This window comes from Ranitomeya variabilis, chromosome 2 (assembly GCF_051348905.1).
Source record: "Ranitomeya variabilis isolate aRanVar5 chromosome 2, aRanVar5.hap1, whole genome shotgun sequence".
NCBI lineage: Eukaryota > Metazoa > Chordata > Amphibia > Anura > Dendrobatidae > Ranitomeya > Ranitomeya variabilis.
This window is the reverse complement of record NC_135233.1, coordinates 22,358,624-22,375,356: the sequence shown is the minus strand read 5'-3', so window position 1 is coordinate 22,375,356 and position 16,733 is coordinate 22,358,624. Positions and strand designations below refer to the sequence as shown.

Below are 16,733 nucleotides of genomic sequence, written 5' to 3'. Positions count from 1 at the left end.
ATAAGGGGCAGAACTGTGGGGAATAAGGGGCAGGAGTGTGGAGAATAAGGGGCAGAAGTGTGGAGAATAAGGGGCAGGAGTGTGGAGAATAAGGGGCAGGAGTGTGGAGAATAAGGGGAAGAAGTGTGGAGAATAAGGGGCAGGAGTGTGGAGAATAAGGGGCAGGAGTGTGGAGAATAAGGGGCCGGAGTGTGGAGAATAAGGGGCCGGAGTGTGGAGAATAAGGGGCCGGAGTGTGGAGAATAAGGGGCCGGAGTGTGGAGAATAAGGGGCAGGAGTGTGGAGAATAAGGGGCAGGAGTGTGGTGAATAAGGGGCAGGAGTGTGGTGAAGAAGGGGCAGGAGTGTGGTGAAGAAGGGGCAGGAGTGTGGTGAAGAAGGGGCAGGAGTGTGGTGAAGAAGGGGCAGGAGTGTGGTGAAGAAGGGGCAGGAGTGTGGTGAATAAAGGGCAGGAGTGTGGAGAATAAGGGGCAGGAGTGTGGAGAATAAGGGGCAGGAGTGTGGAGAATAAGGGGCAGGAGTGTGGAGAATAAGGGGCAGGAGTGTGGAGAATAAGGGGCAGGAGTGTGGAGAATAAGGGGCAGAAGTGTGGAGAATAAGGGGCAGGAGTGTGGAGAATAAGGGGCAGGAGTGTGGAGAATATGGGGCAGGAATGTGGAGAATAAGGGGCAGGAGTGTGGAGAATAAGGGGCAGGAGTGTGGTGAATAAGGGGCAGGATTGTGGTGAATAAGGGGCAGGAGTGTGGAGAATAAGGGGCAGGAGTGTGGAGAATAAGGGGCAGGAGTGTGGAGAATAAGGGGCAGGAGTGTGGTGAATAAGGGGCAGGATTGTGGTGAATAAGGGGCAGGAGTGTGGATAATAAGGGGCAGGAGTGTGAAGAATAAGGGGCAGGAGTGTGGGGAATAAGGGGCAGAACTGTGGGGAATAAGGGGCAGGAGTGTGGAGAATAAGGGGCAGGAGTGGGGAGAATAAGGGGCAGGAGTGGGGAGAATAAGGGGCAGGAGTCTAGAGAATAAGGGGCAGGAGTCTGGAGAATAAGGGGCAGAATTGTGGGGAATAAGGGGCAGAAGTTTGGAGAATAAGGGGCAGAACTGTGGGGAATAAGGGGCAGGAGCGTGGGGAATAAGGGGCAGGAGCGTGGGGAATAATGGGCAGAACTGTGGGGAATAAGGGGCAGGAGTGTGGAGAATAAGGGGCAGAAGTGTGGAGAATAAGGGGCAGGAGTGTGGAGAATAAGGGGCAGGAGTGTGGAGAATAAGGGGCAGGAGTGTGGGGAATAAGGGGCAGGAGTGTGGAGAATAAGGGGCAGGAGTGTGGGGAATAAGGGGCAGGAGTGTGGAGAATAAGGGGCAGGAGTCTGGAGAATAAGGGGCAGGAGTGTGGAGAATAAGGGGCTGGCGTGTGGAGAATAAGGGGCAGGAGTGTGGAGAATAAGGGGCAGGAGTGTGGAGAATAAGGGGCAGGAGTGTGGTGAATAAGGGGCAGGATTGTGGTGAATAAGGGGCAGGATTGTGGTGAATAAGGGGCAGGAGTGGGGAGAATAAGGGGCAGGAGTCTAGAGAATAAGGGGCAGGAGTCTGGAGAATAAGGGGCAGAATTGTGGGGAATAAGGGGCAGAAGTTTGGAGAATAAGGGGCAGAACTGTGGGGAATAAGGGGCAGAACTGTGGGGAATAAGGGGTAGGAGCGTGGGGAATAAGGGGCAGGAGCGTGGGGAATAATGGGCAGAACTGTGGGGAATAAGGGGCAGGAGTGTGGAGAATAAGGGGCAGGAGTGTGGAGAATAAGGGGCAGGAGTGTGGAGAATAAGGGGCAGGAGTGTGGGGAATAAGGGGCAGGAGTGTGGGGAATAAGGGGCAGGAGTGTGGAGAATAAGGGGCAGGAGTGTGGAGAATAAGGGGCAGGAGTGTGGAGAATATGGGGCAGGAATGTGGAGAATAAGGGGCAGGAGTGTGGAGAATAAGGGGCAGGAGTGTGGAGAATAAGGGGCAGGAGTGTGGAGAATAAGGGGCAGGAGTGTGGAGAATAAGGGGCAGGAGTGTGGAGAATAAGGGGCAGGAGTGTGGGGAATAAGGGGCAGGAGTCTGGAGAATAAGGGGCAGGAGTCTGGAGAATAAGGGGCTGGCGTGTGGAGAATAAGGGGCAGGAGTGTGGAGAATAAGGGGCAGGAGTGTGGAGAATAAGGGGCAGGAGTGTGGAGAATAAGGGGCTGGAGTCTGGAGAATAAGGGGCAGAATTGTGGGGAATAAGGGGCAGAAGTTTGGAGAATAAGGGGCAGGAGGGTAGAGAATAAGGGGCAGGAGTGTGGAGAATAAGGGGCAGAACTGTGGGGAATAAGGGGCAGAACTGTGGGGAATAAGGGGCAGGAGCGTGGGGAATAAGGGGCAGGAGCGTGGGGAATAATGGGCAGAACTGTGGGGAATAAGGGGCAGGAGTGTGGAGAATAAGGGGCAGAAGTGTGGAGAATAAGGGGCAGGAGTGTGGAGAATAAGGGGCAGGAGTGTGGAGAATAAGGGGCAGGAGTCTGGAGAATAAGGGGCAGGAGTGTGGAGAATAAGGGGCAGAAGTCTGGAGAATAAGGGGCAGGAGTGTGGAGAATAAGGGGCAGGAGTCTGGAGAATAAGGGGCAGGAGTGTGGAGAATAAGGGGCAGGAGTCTGGAGAATAAGGGGCAGGAGTCTGGAGAATAAGGGGCAGGAGTCTGGAGAATAAGGGGCAACGCTGTGAATATTGAGGGTTTATAGAAACTTCATAGATTTGTCAATAAAAATGTCTGTAATGTTTATAATTGCTCATCAGTGCTCAGAGAAACATCCGACAAAAAGAGGGAAAAACTCTGAAGAGGCAAAATGTGAAAAACAAAATGTATCAGTCTCAGAAGTTTTCTAATTCTAATTGGCATCTTTTTGTGTCCTGTAGGTGAGGACTCAGTAATTAGCAGTCTGGTATTTTATTGCGCTCAGTTCTTATTTTTTATCTTTTTTTAGGATATCGGGTTATGGGGCGGCTGGTGGGATCGGAGTGAAAACCCCCTCAAGGGCTCATGGGACGGCGCTGGTCGGGGTGTTCGAACTGCAGAAGGACGAAATTTTGTACATTCTGGTGGGTCAGCAAGGTGAAGACGCCTGTCCGAGAGTAAGTGATTATAGGTGTATAATGTACAGGACATGTGGAATATCATATTATCCTGTACCCCGAGTGTCAGCATCATCATCCTGTACCCCGAGTGTCAGTGTCATTATCCTGTACCCCGAGTGTCAGTGTCATTATCCTGTACCCCCAGTGTCAGTGTCATTATCCTGTACCCCCAGTGTCAGTGTCATTATCCTGTACCCCCAGTGTCAGTGTCATTATCCTGTACCCCGAGTGTCAGTGTCATTATCCTGTACCCCCAGTGTCAGTGTCATTATCCTGTACCCCCAGTGTCAGTGTCATTATCCTGTACCCCGAGTGTCAGCGTCATCATCCTGTACCCCGAGTGTCAGTGTCATTATCCTGTACCCCAGTGTCAGTGTCATTATCCTGTACCCCCAGTGTCATTATCCTGTACCCCGAGAGTCAGTGTGATTATCCTGTACCCCCAGTGTCAGTGTCATTATCCTGTACCCCGAGTGTCAGTGTCATTATCCTGTACCCCAGTGTCAGTGTCATTATCCTGTACCCCGAGAGTCAGTGTGATTATCCTGTACCCCCAGTGTCAGTGTCATTATCCTGTACCCCGAGTGTCAGTGTCATTATCCTGTACCCCGAGAGTCAGTGTGATTATCCTGTACCCCCAGTGTCAGTGTCATTATCCTGTACCCCGAGAGTCAGTGTGATTATCCTGTACCCCCAGTGTCAGTGTCATTATCCTGTACCCCCAGTGTCAGTATCATTATCCTGTACCCCGAGTGTCAGTGTCATTATCCTGTACCCCGAGAGTCAGTGTGATTATCCTGTACCCCCAGTGTCAGTGTCATTATCCTGTACCCCGAGTGTCAGTATCATTATCCTGTACCCCGAGTGTCAGCGTCATCATCCTGTACCCCCAGTGTCAGTGTCATTATCCTGTACCCCCAGTGTCAGTGTCATTATCCTGTACCCCGAGTGTCAGTGTCATTATCCTGTACCCCGAGTGTCAGCGTCATTATCCTGTACCCGAGTGTCAGTGTCATTATCCTGTACCCCGAGTGTCAGCGTCATTATCCTGTACCCCCAGTGTCAGTGTCATTATCCTGTACCCCCAGTGTCAGTGTCATTATCCTGTACCCCGAGTGTCAGTGTCATTATCCTGTACCCCGAGTGTCAGTGTCATTATCCTGTACCCCGAGTGTCAGCGTCATTATCCTGTACCCCGAGTGTCAGTGTCATTATCCTGTACCCCCAGTGTCAGTGTCATTATCCTGTACCCCCAGTGTCAGTGTCATTATCCTGTACCCCGAGTGTCAGTGTCATTATCCTGTACCCCGAGTGTCAGTGTCATTATCCTGTACCCCCAGTGTCAGTGTCATTATCCTGTACCCCCAGTGTCAGTGTCATTATCCTGTACCCCCAGTGTCAGTGTCATTATCCTGTACCCCGAGTGTCAGCGTCATTATCCTGTACCCGAGTGTCAGTGTCATTATCCTGTACCCCCAGTGTCAGTGTCATTATCCTGTACCCCGAGTGTCAGTGTCATTATCCTGTACCCCCAGTGTCAGTGTCATTATCCTGTACCCCCAGTGTCAGTGTCATTATCCTGTACCCAGAGTGTCAGTGTCATTATCCTGTACCCCGAGTGTCAGCGTCATTATCCTGTACCCCCAGTGTCAGCGTCATTATCCTGTACCCCCAGTGTCAGTGTCATTATCCTGTACCCCGAGTGTCAGTGTCATTATCCTGTACCCCAGTGTCAGTGTCATTATCCTGTACCCCCAGTGTCAGTGTCATTATCCTGTACCCCGAGTGTCAGTGTCATTATCCTGTACCCCGAGTGTCAGTGTCATTATCCTGTACCCCCAGTGTCAGTGTCATTATCCTGTACCTCCAGTGTCAGTGTCATTATCCTGTACCCCCCAGTGTCAGCGTCATTATCCTGTACCCCCAGTGTCAGTGTCATTATCCTGTACCCCCAGTGTCGGTGTCATTATCCTGTACCCCCAGTGTCAGTGTCATTATCCTGTACCCCCAGTGTCAGTGTCATTATCCTGTACCCCCAGTGTCATTATCATTATCCTGTACCCCCAGTGTCATTATCCTGTACCCCGAGTGTCATTATCCTGTACCCCCAGTGTCAGTGTCATTATCCTGTACCCCCAGTGTCAGTGTCATTATCCTGTACCCCCAGTGTCATTATCATTATCCTGTACCCCCAGTGTCATTATCCTGTACCCCGAGTGTCATTATCCTGTACCCCCAGTGTCAGTGTCATTATCCTGTACCCCCAGTGTCAGTGTCATTATCCTGTACCCCCAGTGTCAGTATCATTATCCTGTACCCCCAGTGTCATTATCCTGTACCCCGAGTGTCATTATCCTGTACCCCCAGTGTCAGTGTCATTATCCTGTACCCCGAGTGTCAGTGTCATTATCTTGTACCCCCAGTGTCAGTGTCATTATCCTGTACCCCCAGTGTCAGTGTCATTATCCTGTACCCCCAGTGTCAGTGTCATTATCCTGTACCCCGAGTGTCAGTGTCATTATCTTGTACCCCCAGTGTCAGTGTCATTATCCTGTACCCCCAGTGTCAGTGTCATTATCCTGTACCCCCAGTGTCAGTGTCATTATCCTGTACCCCCAGTGTCGGTGTCATTATCCTGTACCCCCAGTGTCAGTGTCATTATCCTGTACCCCGAGTGTCAGTGTCATTATCCTGTACCCCCAGTGTCAGTGTCATTATCCTGTACCCCCAGTGTCATTATCCTGTACCCCCAGTGTCAGTGTCATTATCCTGTACCCCCAGTGTCAGTGTCATTATCCTGTACCCCCAGTGTCAGTGTCATTATCCCGTACCCCCAGTGTCAGTGTCATTATCCTGTACCCCGAGTGTCAGTGTCATTATCCTGTACCCCCAGTGTCAGTGTCATTATCCTGTACCCCCAGTGTCAGTGTCATTATCCTGTACCCCCAGTGTCAGTGTCATTATCCTGTACCCCGAGTGTCAGTGTCATTATCCTGTACCCCCAGTGTCAGTGTCATTATCCTGTACCCCGAGTGTCAGTGTCATTATCTTGTACCCCCAGTGTCAGTGTCATTATCCTGTACCCCGAGTATCAGTGTCATTATCCTGTACCCCCAGTGTCAGTGCCATTATCCTGTACCCCCAGTGTCAGTGTCATTATCCTGTACCCCGAGTGTCAGTGCCATTATCCTGTACCCCGAGTGTCAGTGCCATTATCCTATACCCCGAGTGTCAGTGTCATTATCCTGTACCCCCAGTGTCAGTGTCATTATCCTGTACCCCCAGTGTCAGTGCCATTATCCTGTACCCCCAGTGTCAGTGTCATTATCCTGTACCCCGAGTATCAGTGTCATTATCCTGTACCCCCAGTGTCAGTGTCATTATCCTGTACCCCGAGTGTCAGTGTCATTATCTTGTACCCCCAGTGTGTCATTATCCTGTACCCCCAGTGTCATTATCCTGTACCCCCAGTGTCAGTGTCATTATCCTGTACCCCCAGTGTCAGTGTCATTATCCTGTACCCCCAGTGTCAGTGCCATTATCCTGTACCCCCAGTGTCAGTGCCATTATCCTGTACCCCGAGTGTCAGTGTCATTATCCTGTACCCCCAGTGTCAGTGTCATTATCCTGTACCCCCAGTGTCAGTGCCATTATCCTGTACCCCCAGTGTCAGTGTCATTATCCTGTACCCCGAGTATCAGTGTCATTATCCTGTACCCCCAGTGTCAGTGTCATTATCCTGTACCCCCAGTGTCAGTGTCATTATCCTGTACCCCCAGTGTCAGTGTCATTATCCTGTACCCCAGTGTCAGTGTCATTATCCTGTACCCCCAGTGTCAGTGTCATTATCCTGTACCCCAGTGTCAGTGTCATTATCCTGTACCCCCAGTGTCAGTGTCATTATCCTGTACCCCAGTGTCAGTGTCATTATCCTGTACCCCCAGTGTCAGTGTCATTATTCTGTACCCCGAGTGTCAGTGTCATTATCCTGTACCCCCAGTGTCAGTGTCATTATCCTGTACCCCCAGTGTCAGTGTCATTATCCTGTACCCCCAGTGTCAGTGTCATTATCCTGTACCCCGAGTGTCATTATCCTGTACCCCCAGTGTCAGGGTCATTATCCTGTACCCCCAGTGTCAGTGTCATTATCCTGTACCCCCAGTGTCAGTGTCATTATCCTGTACCCCGAGTATCAGTGTCATTATCCTGTACCCCCAGTGTCAGCGTCATTATCCTGTACCCCCAGTGTCAGTGTCATTATCCTGTACCCCCAGTGTCAGTGTCATTATCCTGTACCCCGAGTGTCAGCGTCATTATCCTGTACCCCCAGTGTCAGTGTCATTATCCTGTACCCCGAGTATCAGTGTCATTATCCTGTACCCCCAGTGTCAGCGTCATTATCCTGTACCCCCAGTGTCAGTGTCATTATCCTGTACCCCGAGTATCAGTGTCATTATCCTGTACCCCGAGTGTCAGCGTCATTATCCTGTACCCCCAGTGTCAGTATCATTATCCTGTACCCCCAGTGTCAGTGTCATTATCCTGTACCCCCAGTGTCAGTGTCATTATCCTGTACCCCGAGTATCAGTGTCATTATCCTGTACCCCCAGTGTCAGTGTCATTATCCTGTACCCCAGTGTCGGTGTCATTATCCTGTACCCCCAGTGTCAGTGTCATTATCCTGTACCCCGAGTGTCAGTGTCATTATCTTGTACCCCCAGTGTCAGTGTCATTATCCTGTACCCCCAGTGTCATTATCCTGTACCCCCAGTGTCAGTGTCATTATCCTGTACCCCCAGTGTCAGTATCATTATCCTGTACCCCCAGTGTCAGTGTCATTATCCTGTACCCCGAGTGTCAGTGTCATTATCCTGTACCCCCAGTGTCAGTGTCATTATCCTGTACCCCGAGTGTCAGTGTCATTATCCTGTACCCCCAGTGTCAGTGTCATTATCCTGTACCCCCAGTGTCAGTGTCATTATCCTGTACCCCCAGTGTCAGTGTCATTATCCTGTACCCCCAGTGTCAGTGTCATTATCCTGTACCCCGAGTGTCAGTGTCATTATCCTGTACCCCCAGTGTCAGTGTCATTATCCTGTACCCCCAGTGTCAGTGTCATTATCCTGTACCCCGAGTGTCAGTGTCATTATCCTGTACCCCCAGTGTCAGTGTCATTATCCTGTACCCCGAGTGTCAGTGTCATTATCTTGTACCCCCAGTGTCAGTGTCATTATCCTGTACCCCGAGTATCAGTGTCATTATCCTGTACCCCCAGTGTCAGTGCCATTATCCTGTACCCCCAGTGTCAGTGCCATTATCCTGTACCCCCAGTGTCAGTGTCATTATCCTGTACCCCGAGTGTCAGTGTCATTATCCTGTACCCCCAGTGTCAGTGCCATTATCCTGTACCCCGAGTGTCAGTGTCATTATCCTGTACCCCCAGTGTCAGTGCCATTATCCTGTACCCCCAGTGTCAGTGCCATTATCCTGTACCCCCAGTGTCAGTGTCATTATCCTGTACCCCGAGTGTCAGTGTCATTATCCTGTACCCCGAGTGTCAGTGTCATTCTCCTGTACCCCGAGTGTCAGTGTCATTATCCTGTACCCCCAGTGTCAGTGCCATTATCCTGTACCCCCAGTGTCAGTGTCATTATCCTGTACCCCGAGTGTCAGTGTCATTATCCTGTACCCCGAGTGTCATTATCCTGTACCCCCAGTGTCAGTGCCATTATCCTGTACCCCCAGTGTCAGTGCCATTATCCTGTACCCCCAGTGTCAGTGTCATTATCCTGTACCCCGAGTGTCAGCGTCATTATCCTGTACCCCCAGTGTCAGTGCCATTATCCTGTACCCCCAGTGTCAGTGTCATTATCCTGTACCCCGAGTGTCATTATCCTGTACCCCCAGTGTCAGTGTCATTATCCTGTACCCCCAGTGTCAGTGTCATTATCCTGTACCCCAGTGTCAGTGTCATTATCCTGTACCCCCAGTGTCAGTGTCATTATCCTGTACCCCCAGTGTCAGTGTCATTATCCTGTACCCCGAGTGTCATTATCCTGTACCCCCAGTGTCAGTGCCATTATCCTGTACCCCCAGTGTCAGTGTCATTATCCTGTACCCCGAGTGTCAGGGTCATTATCCTGTACCCCCAGTGTCAGTGTCATTATCCTGTACCCCCAGTGTCAGTGTCATTATCCTGTACCCCCAGTGTCAGTGTCATTATCCTGTACCCCCAGTGTCAGCGTCATTATCCTGTACCCCCAGTGTCAGGGTCATTATCCTGTACCCCAGTGTCAGGGTCATTATCCTGTACCCCAGTGTCAGTGTCATTATCCTGTACCCCCAGTGTCAGCGTCATTATCTTGTACCCCGAGTGTCAGTGTCATTATCCTGTACCCCGAGTGTCAGTGTAATTATCCTGTACCCCGAGTGTCAGTGTCATTATCCTGTACCCCCAGTGTCAGGGTCATTATCCTGTACCCCAGTGTCAGTGTCATTATCCTGTACCCCCAGTGTCAGCGTCATTATCTTGTACCCCGAGTGTCAGTGTCATTGTCCTGTACCCCCAGTGTCAGCGTCATTATCCTGTACCCCCAGTGTCAGTGTCATTATCCTGTACCCCGAGTGTCAGTGTAATTATCCTGTACCCCGAGTGTCAGTGTCATTATCCTGTACCCCCAGTGTCAGGGTCATTATCCTGTACCCCAGTGTCAGTGTCATTATCCTGTACCCCCAGTGTCAGCGTCATTATCTTGTACCCCGAGTGTCAGTGTAATTATCCTGTACCCCGAGTGTCAGTGTCATTATCCTGTACCCCCAGTGTCAGTGTCATTATCCTGTACCCCGAGTGTCAGTGCCATTATCCTGTACCCCCAGTGTCAGTGCCATTATCCTGTACCCCGAGTGTCAGTGTCATTATCCTGTACCCCGAGTGTCAGTGCCATTATCCTGTACCCCCAGTGTCAGTGTCATTATCCTGTACCCCCAGTGTCAGTGTCATTATCCTGTACCCCGAGTATCAGTGTCATTATCCTGTACCCCCAGTGTCAGTGTCATTATCCTGTACCCCCAGTGTCAGTGTCATTATCCTGTACCCCGAGTGTCAGTGCCATTATCCTGTACCCCCAGTGTCAGTGTCATTATCCTGTACCCCCAGTGTCAGTGCCATTATCCTGTACCCCGAGTGTCAGTGTCATTATCCTGTACCCCGAGTGTCAGTGCCATTATCCTGTACCCCCAGTGTCAGTGTCATTATCCTGTACCCCGAGTGTCAGTGTCATTATCCTGTACCCCAAGTGTCAGTGTCATTATCCTGTACCCCCAGTGTCAGTGTCATTATCCTGTACCCCCAGTGTCAGTGTCATTATCCTGTACCCCGAGTGTCAGTGTCATTATCCTGTACCCCCAGTGTCAGTGCCATTATCCTGTACCCCAGTGTCAGTGTCATTATCCTGTACCCCCAGTGTCAGTGTCATTATCCTGTACCCCCAGTGTCAGTGTCATTATCCTGTACCCCGAGTGTCAGTGTCATTATCCTGTACCCCGAGTATCAGTGTCATTATCCTGTACCCCCAGTGTCATTATCATTATCCTGTACCCCCAGTGTCATTATCCTGTACCCCGAGTGTCATTATCCTGTACCCCCAGTGTCAGTGTCATTATCCTGTACCCCGAGTGTCAGTGTCATTATCCTGTACCCCCAGTGTCAGCGTCATTATCCTGTACCCCCAGTGTCAGGGTCATTATCCTGTACCCCGAGTGTCATTATCCTGTACCCCCAGTGTCAGTGTCATTATCCTGTACCCCCAGTGTCAGTGTCATTATCCTGTACCCCCAGTGTCAGCGTCATTATCCTGTACCCCCAGTGTCAGGGTCATTATCCTGTACCCCAGTGTCAGGGTCATTATCCTGTACCCCAGTGTCAGTGTCATTATCCTGTACCCCCAGTGTCAGCGTCATTATCTTGTACCCCGAGTGTCAGTGTCATTATCCTGTACCCCGAGTGTCAGTGTAATTATCCTGTACCCCGAGTGTCAGTGTCATTATCCTGTACCCCAGTGTCAGTGTCATTATCCTGTACCCCCAGTGTCAGGGTCATTATCCTGTACCCCAGTGTCAGGGTCATTATCCTGTACCCCAGTGTCAGTGTCATTATCCTGTACCCCCAGTGTCAGCGTCATTATCTTGTACCCCGAGTGTCAGTGTCATTATCCTGTACCCCGAGTGTCAGTGTAATTATCCTGTACCCCCAGTGTCAGGGTCATTATCCTGTACCCCAGTGTCAGTGTCATTATCCTGTACCCCCAGTGTCAGCGTCATTATCTTGTACCCCGAGTGTCAGTGTCATTGTCCTGTACCCCCAGTGTCAGCGTCATTATCCTGTACCCCCAGTGTCAGTGTCATTATCCTGTACCCCGAGTGTCAGTGTAATTATCCTGTACCCCGAGTGTCAGTGTCATTATCCTGTACCCCCAGTGTCAGGGTCATTATCCTGTACCCCAGTGTCAGTGTCATTATCCTGTACCCCCAGTGTCAGCGTCATTATCCTGTACCCCGAGTGTCAGTGTCATTATCCTGTACCCCCAGTGTCAGGGTCATTATCCTGTACCCCAGTGTCAGTGTCATTATCCTGTACCCCCAGTGTCAGCGTCATTATCCTGTACCCCGAGTGTCAGTGTCATTATCCTGTACCCCGAGTGTCAGTGTCATTATCTTGTACCCCGAGTGTCAGTGTAATTATCCTGTACCCCGAGTGTCAGTGTCATTATCCTGTACCCCCAGTGTCAGTGTCATTATCCTGTACCCCGAGTGTCAGTGCCATTATCCTGTACCCCCAGTGTCAGTGCCATTATCCTGTACCCCGAGTGTCAGTGTCATTATCCTGTACCCCGAGTGTCAGTGCCATTATCCTGTACCCCCAGTGTCAGTGTCATTATCCTGTACCCCCAGTGTCAGTGTCATTATCCTGTACCCCGAGTATCAGTGTCATTATCCTGTACCCCCAGTGTCAGTGTCATTATCCTGTACCCCCAGTGTCAGTGCCATTATCCTGTACCCCAGTGTCAGTGTCATTATCCTGTACCCCGAGTATCAGTGTCATTATCCTGTACCCCCAGTGTCAGTGTCATTATCCTGTACCCCCAGTGTCAGTGCCATTATCCTGTACCCCGAGTGTCAGCGTCATTATCCTGTACCCCCAGTGTCAGTGTCATTATCCTGTACCCCCAGTGTCAGTGCCATTATCCTGTACCCCGAGTGTCAGCGTCATTATCCTGTACCCCCAGTGTCAGTGTCATTATCCTGTACCCCCAGTGTCAGTGTCATTATCCTGTACCCCCAGTGTCAGTGTCATTATCCTGTACCCCCAGTGTCAGTGTCATTATCCTGTACCCCCAGTGTCAGCGTCATTATCCTGTACCCCCAGTGTCAGGGTCATTATCCTGTACCCCAGTGTCAGGGTCATTATCCTGTACCCCAGTGTCAGTGTCATTATCCTGTACCCCCAGTGTCAGCGTCATTATCTTGTACCCCGAGTGTCAGTGTCATTATCCTGTACCCCGAGTGTCAGTGTAATTATCCTGTACCCCGAGTGTCAGTGTCATTATCCTGTACCCCCAGTGTCAGGGTCATTATCCTGTACCCCAGTGTCAGTGTCATTATCCTGTACCCCCAGTGTCAGCGTCATTATCTTGTACCCCGAGTGTCAGTGTCATTGTCCTGTACCCCCAGTGTCAGCGTCATTATCCTGTACCCCCAGTGTCAGTGTCATTATCCTGTACCCCGAGTGTCAGTGTAATTATCCTGTACCCCGAGTGTCAGTGTCATTATCCTGTACCCCCAGTGTCAGTGTCATTATCCTGTACCCCGAGTGTCAGGGTCATTATCCTGTACCCCAGTGTCAGTGTCATTATCCTGTACCCCGAGTGTCAGTGTCATTATCCTGTACCCCGAGTGTCAGTGTAATTATCCTGTACCCCGAGTGTCAGGGTCATTATCCTGTACCCCAGTGTCAGTGTCATTATCCTGTACCCCCAGTGTCAGCGTCATTATCTTGTACCCCGAGTGTCAGTGTAATTATCCTGTACCCCGAGTGTCAGTGTCATTATCCTGTACCCCCAGTGTCAGTGTCATTATCCTGTACCCCGAGTGTCAGTGCCATTATCCTGTACCCCCAGTGTCAGTGCCATTATCCTGTACCCCGAGTGTCAGTGTCATTATCCTGTACCCCGAGTGTCAGTGCCATTATCCTGTACCCCCAGTGTCAGTGTCATTATCCTGTACCCCCAGTGTCAGTGTCATTATCCTGTACCCCCAGTGTCAGTGTCATTATCCTGTACCCCGAGTATCAGTGTCATTATCCTGTACCCCCAGTGTCAGTGTCATTATCCTGTACCCCCAGTGTCAGTGTCATTATCCTGTACCCCGAGTGTCAGTGCCATTATCCTGTACCCCCAGTGTCAGTGCCATTATCCTGTACCCCGAGTGTCAGTGTCATTATCCTGTACCCCGAGTGTCAGTGCCATTATCCTGTACCCCCAGTGTCAGTGTCATTATCCTGTACCCCGAGTGTCAGTGTCATTATCCTGTACCCCCAGTGTCAGTGTCATTATCCTGTACCCCCAGTGTCAGTGTCATTATCCTGTACCCCGAGTGTCAGTGTCATTATCCTGTACCCCCAGTGTCAGTGCCATTATCCTGTACCCCAGTGTCAGTGTCATTATCCTGTACCCCCAGTGTCAGTGTCATTATCCTGTACCCCCAGTGTCAGTGTCATTATCCTGTACCCCCAGTGTCATTATCATTATCCTGTACCCCCAGTGTCATTATCCTGTACCCCGAGTGTCATTATCCTGTACCCCCAGTGTCAGTGTCATTATCCTGTACCCCGAGTGTCAGTGTCATTATCTTGTACCCCCAGTGTCAGTGTCATTATCCTGTACCCCCAGTGTCAGTGTCATTATCCTGTACCCCCAGTGTCAGTGTCATTATCCTGTACCCCGAGTGTCAGTGTCATTATCTTGTACCCCCAGTGTCAGTGTCATTATCCTGTACCCCCAGTGTCAGTGTCATTATCCTGTACCCCCAGTGTCAGTGTCATTATCCTGTACCCCCAGTGTCGGTGTCATTATCCTGTACCCCCAGTGTCAGTGTCATTATCCTGTACCCCGAGTGTCAGTGTCATTATCCTGTACCCCCAGTGTCAGTGTCATTATCCTGTACCCCCAGTGTCATTATCCTGTACCCCCAGTGTCAGTGTCATTATCCTGTACCCCCAGTGTCAGTGTCATTATCCTGTACCCCCAGTGTCAGTGTCATTATCCTGTACCCCCAGTGTCAGTGTCATTATCCTGTACCCCGAGTGTCAGTGTCATTATCCTGTACCCCCAGTGTCAGTGTCATTATCCTGTACCCCGAGTGTCAGTGTCATTATCTTGTACCCCCAGTGTCAGTGTCATTATCCTGTACCCCGAGTATCAGTGTCATTATCCTGTACCCCCAGTGTCAGTGCCATTATCCTGTACCCCCAGTGTCAGTGCCATTATCCTGTACCCCCAGTGTCAGTGTCATTATCCTGTACCCCGAGTATCAGTGTCATTATCCTGTACCCCGAGTGTCAGTGTCATTATCCTGTACCCCCAGTGTCAGTGTCATTATCCTGTACCCCGAGTGTCAGTGTCATTATCTTGTACCCCCAGTGTCAGTGTCATTATCCTGTACCCCGAGTATCAGTGTCATTATCCTGTACCCCCAGTGTCAGTGCCATTATCCTGTACCCCCAGTGTCAGTGCCATTATCCTGTACCCCCAGTGTCAGTGTCATTATCCTGTACCCCGAGTATCAGTGTCATTATCCTGTACCCCCAGTGTCAGTGCCATTATCCTGTACCCCGAGTGTCAGTGTCATTATCCTGTACCCCCAGTGTCAGTGTCATTATCCTGTACCCCCAGTGTCAGTGCCATTATCCTGTACCCCCAGTGTCAGTGTCATTATCCTGTACCCCGAGTATCAGTGTCATTATCCTGTACCCCCAGTGTCAGTGTCATTATCCTGTACCCCGAGTGTCAGTGTCATTATCTTGTACCCCCAGTGTCAGTGTCATTATCCTGTACCCCCAGTGTCATTATCCTGTACCCCCAGTGTCAGTGTCATTATCCTGTACCCCCAGTGTCAGTGTCATTATCCTGTACCCCCAGTGTCAGTGCCATTATCCTGTACCCCCAGTGTCAGTGCCATTATCCTGTACCCCGAGTGTCAGTGTCATTATCCTGTACCCCCAGTGTCAGTGCCATTATCCTGTACCCCGAGTGTCAGTGTCATTATCCTGTACCCCCAGTGTCAGTGTCATTATCCTGTACCCCCAGTGTCAGTGCCATTATCCTGTACCCCCAGTGTCAGTGTCATTATCCTGTACCCCGAGTATCAGTGTCATTATCCTGTACCCCCAGTGTCAGTGTCATTATCCTGTACCCCCAGTGTCAGTGTCATTATCCTGTACCCCAGTGTCAGTGTCATTATCCTGTACCCCCAGTGTCAGTGTCATTATCCTGTACCCCAGTGTCAGTGTCATTATCCTGTACCCCCAGTGTCAGTGTCATTATCCTGTACCCCAGTGTCAGTGTCATTATTCTGTACCCCGAGTGTCAGTGTCATTATCCTGTACCCCCAGTGTCAGTGTCATTATCCTGTACCCCCAGTGTCAGTGTCATTATCCTGTACCCCCAGTGTCAGTGTCATTATCCTGTACCCCCAGTGTCAGTGTCATTATCCTGTACCCCCAGTGTCAGTGTCATTATCCTGTACCCCCAGTGTCAGTGTCATTATCCTGTACCCCGAGTGTCATTATCCTGTACCCCCAGTGTCAGTGCCATTATCCTGTACCCCCAGTGTCAGTGTCATTATCCTGTACCCCCAGTGTCAGTGTCATTATCCTGTACCCCCAGTGTCAGTGTCATTATCCTGTACCCCGAGTATCAGTGTCATTATCCTGTACCCCCAGTGTCAGCGTCATTATCCTGTACCCCCAGTGTCAGTGTCATTATCCTGTACCCCCAGTGTCAGTGTCATTATCCTGTACCCCGAGTGTCAGCGTCATTATCCTGTACCCCCAGTGTCAGTGTCATTATCCTGTACCCCGAGTATCAGTGTCATTATCCTGTACCCCCAGTGTCAGCGTCATTATCCTGTACCCCCAGTGTCAGTGTCATTATCCTGTACCCCGAGTATCAGTGTCATTATCCTGTACCCCGAGTGTCAGCGTCATTATCCTGTACCCCCAGTGTCAGTGTCATTATCCTGTACCCCCAGTGTCAGTGTCATTATCCTGTACCCCGAGTATCAGTGTCATTATCCTGTACCCCCAGTGTCAGTGTCATTATCCTGTACCCCAGTGTCGGTGTCATTATCCTGTACCCCCAGTGTCAGTGTCATTATCCTGTACCCCGAGTGTCAGTGTCATTATCTTGTACCCCCAGTGTCAGTGTCATTATCCTGTACCCCCAGTGTCATTATCCTGTACCCCCAGTGTCAGTGTCATTATCCTGTACCCCCAGTGTCAGTATCATTATCCTGTACCCCCAGTGTCAGTGTCATTATCCTG

At 50.6% G+C, this 16,733-nt stretch overlaps 1 protein-coding gene across 3 annotated transcripts in view; it reads left to right on the top strand.

Moving 5' to 3' along the window:
* Window positions 1-16,733, top strand: part of ALK (ALK receptor tyrosine kinase) — an 880,658-nt gene that overhangs the window by 772,017 nt on the left and 91,908 nt on the right. For all 3 annotated transcript variants that reach the window (XR_013220998.1, XR_013220999.1, XM_077282112.1), the window contains one exon: window positions 2,986-3,133. Coding sequence is in view for 1 of the 3 variants with exons in the window: in XM_077282112.1 (XP_077138227.1) it covers window positions 2,986-3,133 (148 nt within the window). In the remaining 2 variants the exon portion in view is untranslated. The remainder of the gene's footprint in view (window positions 1-2,985; window positions 3,134-16,733) is intronic.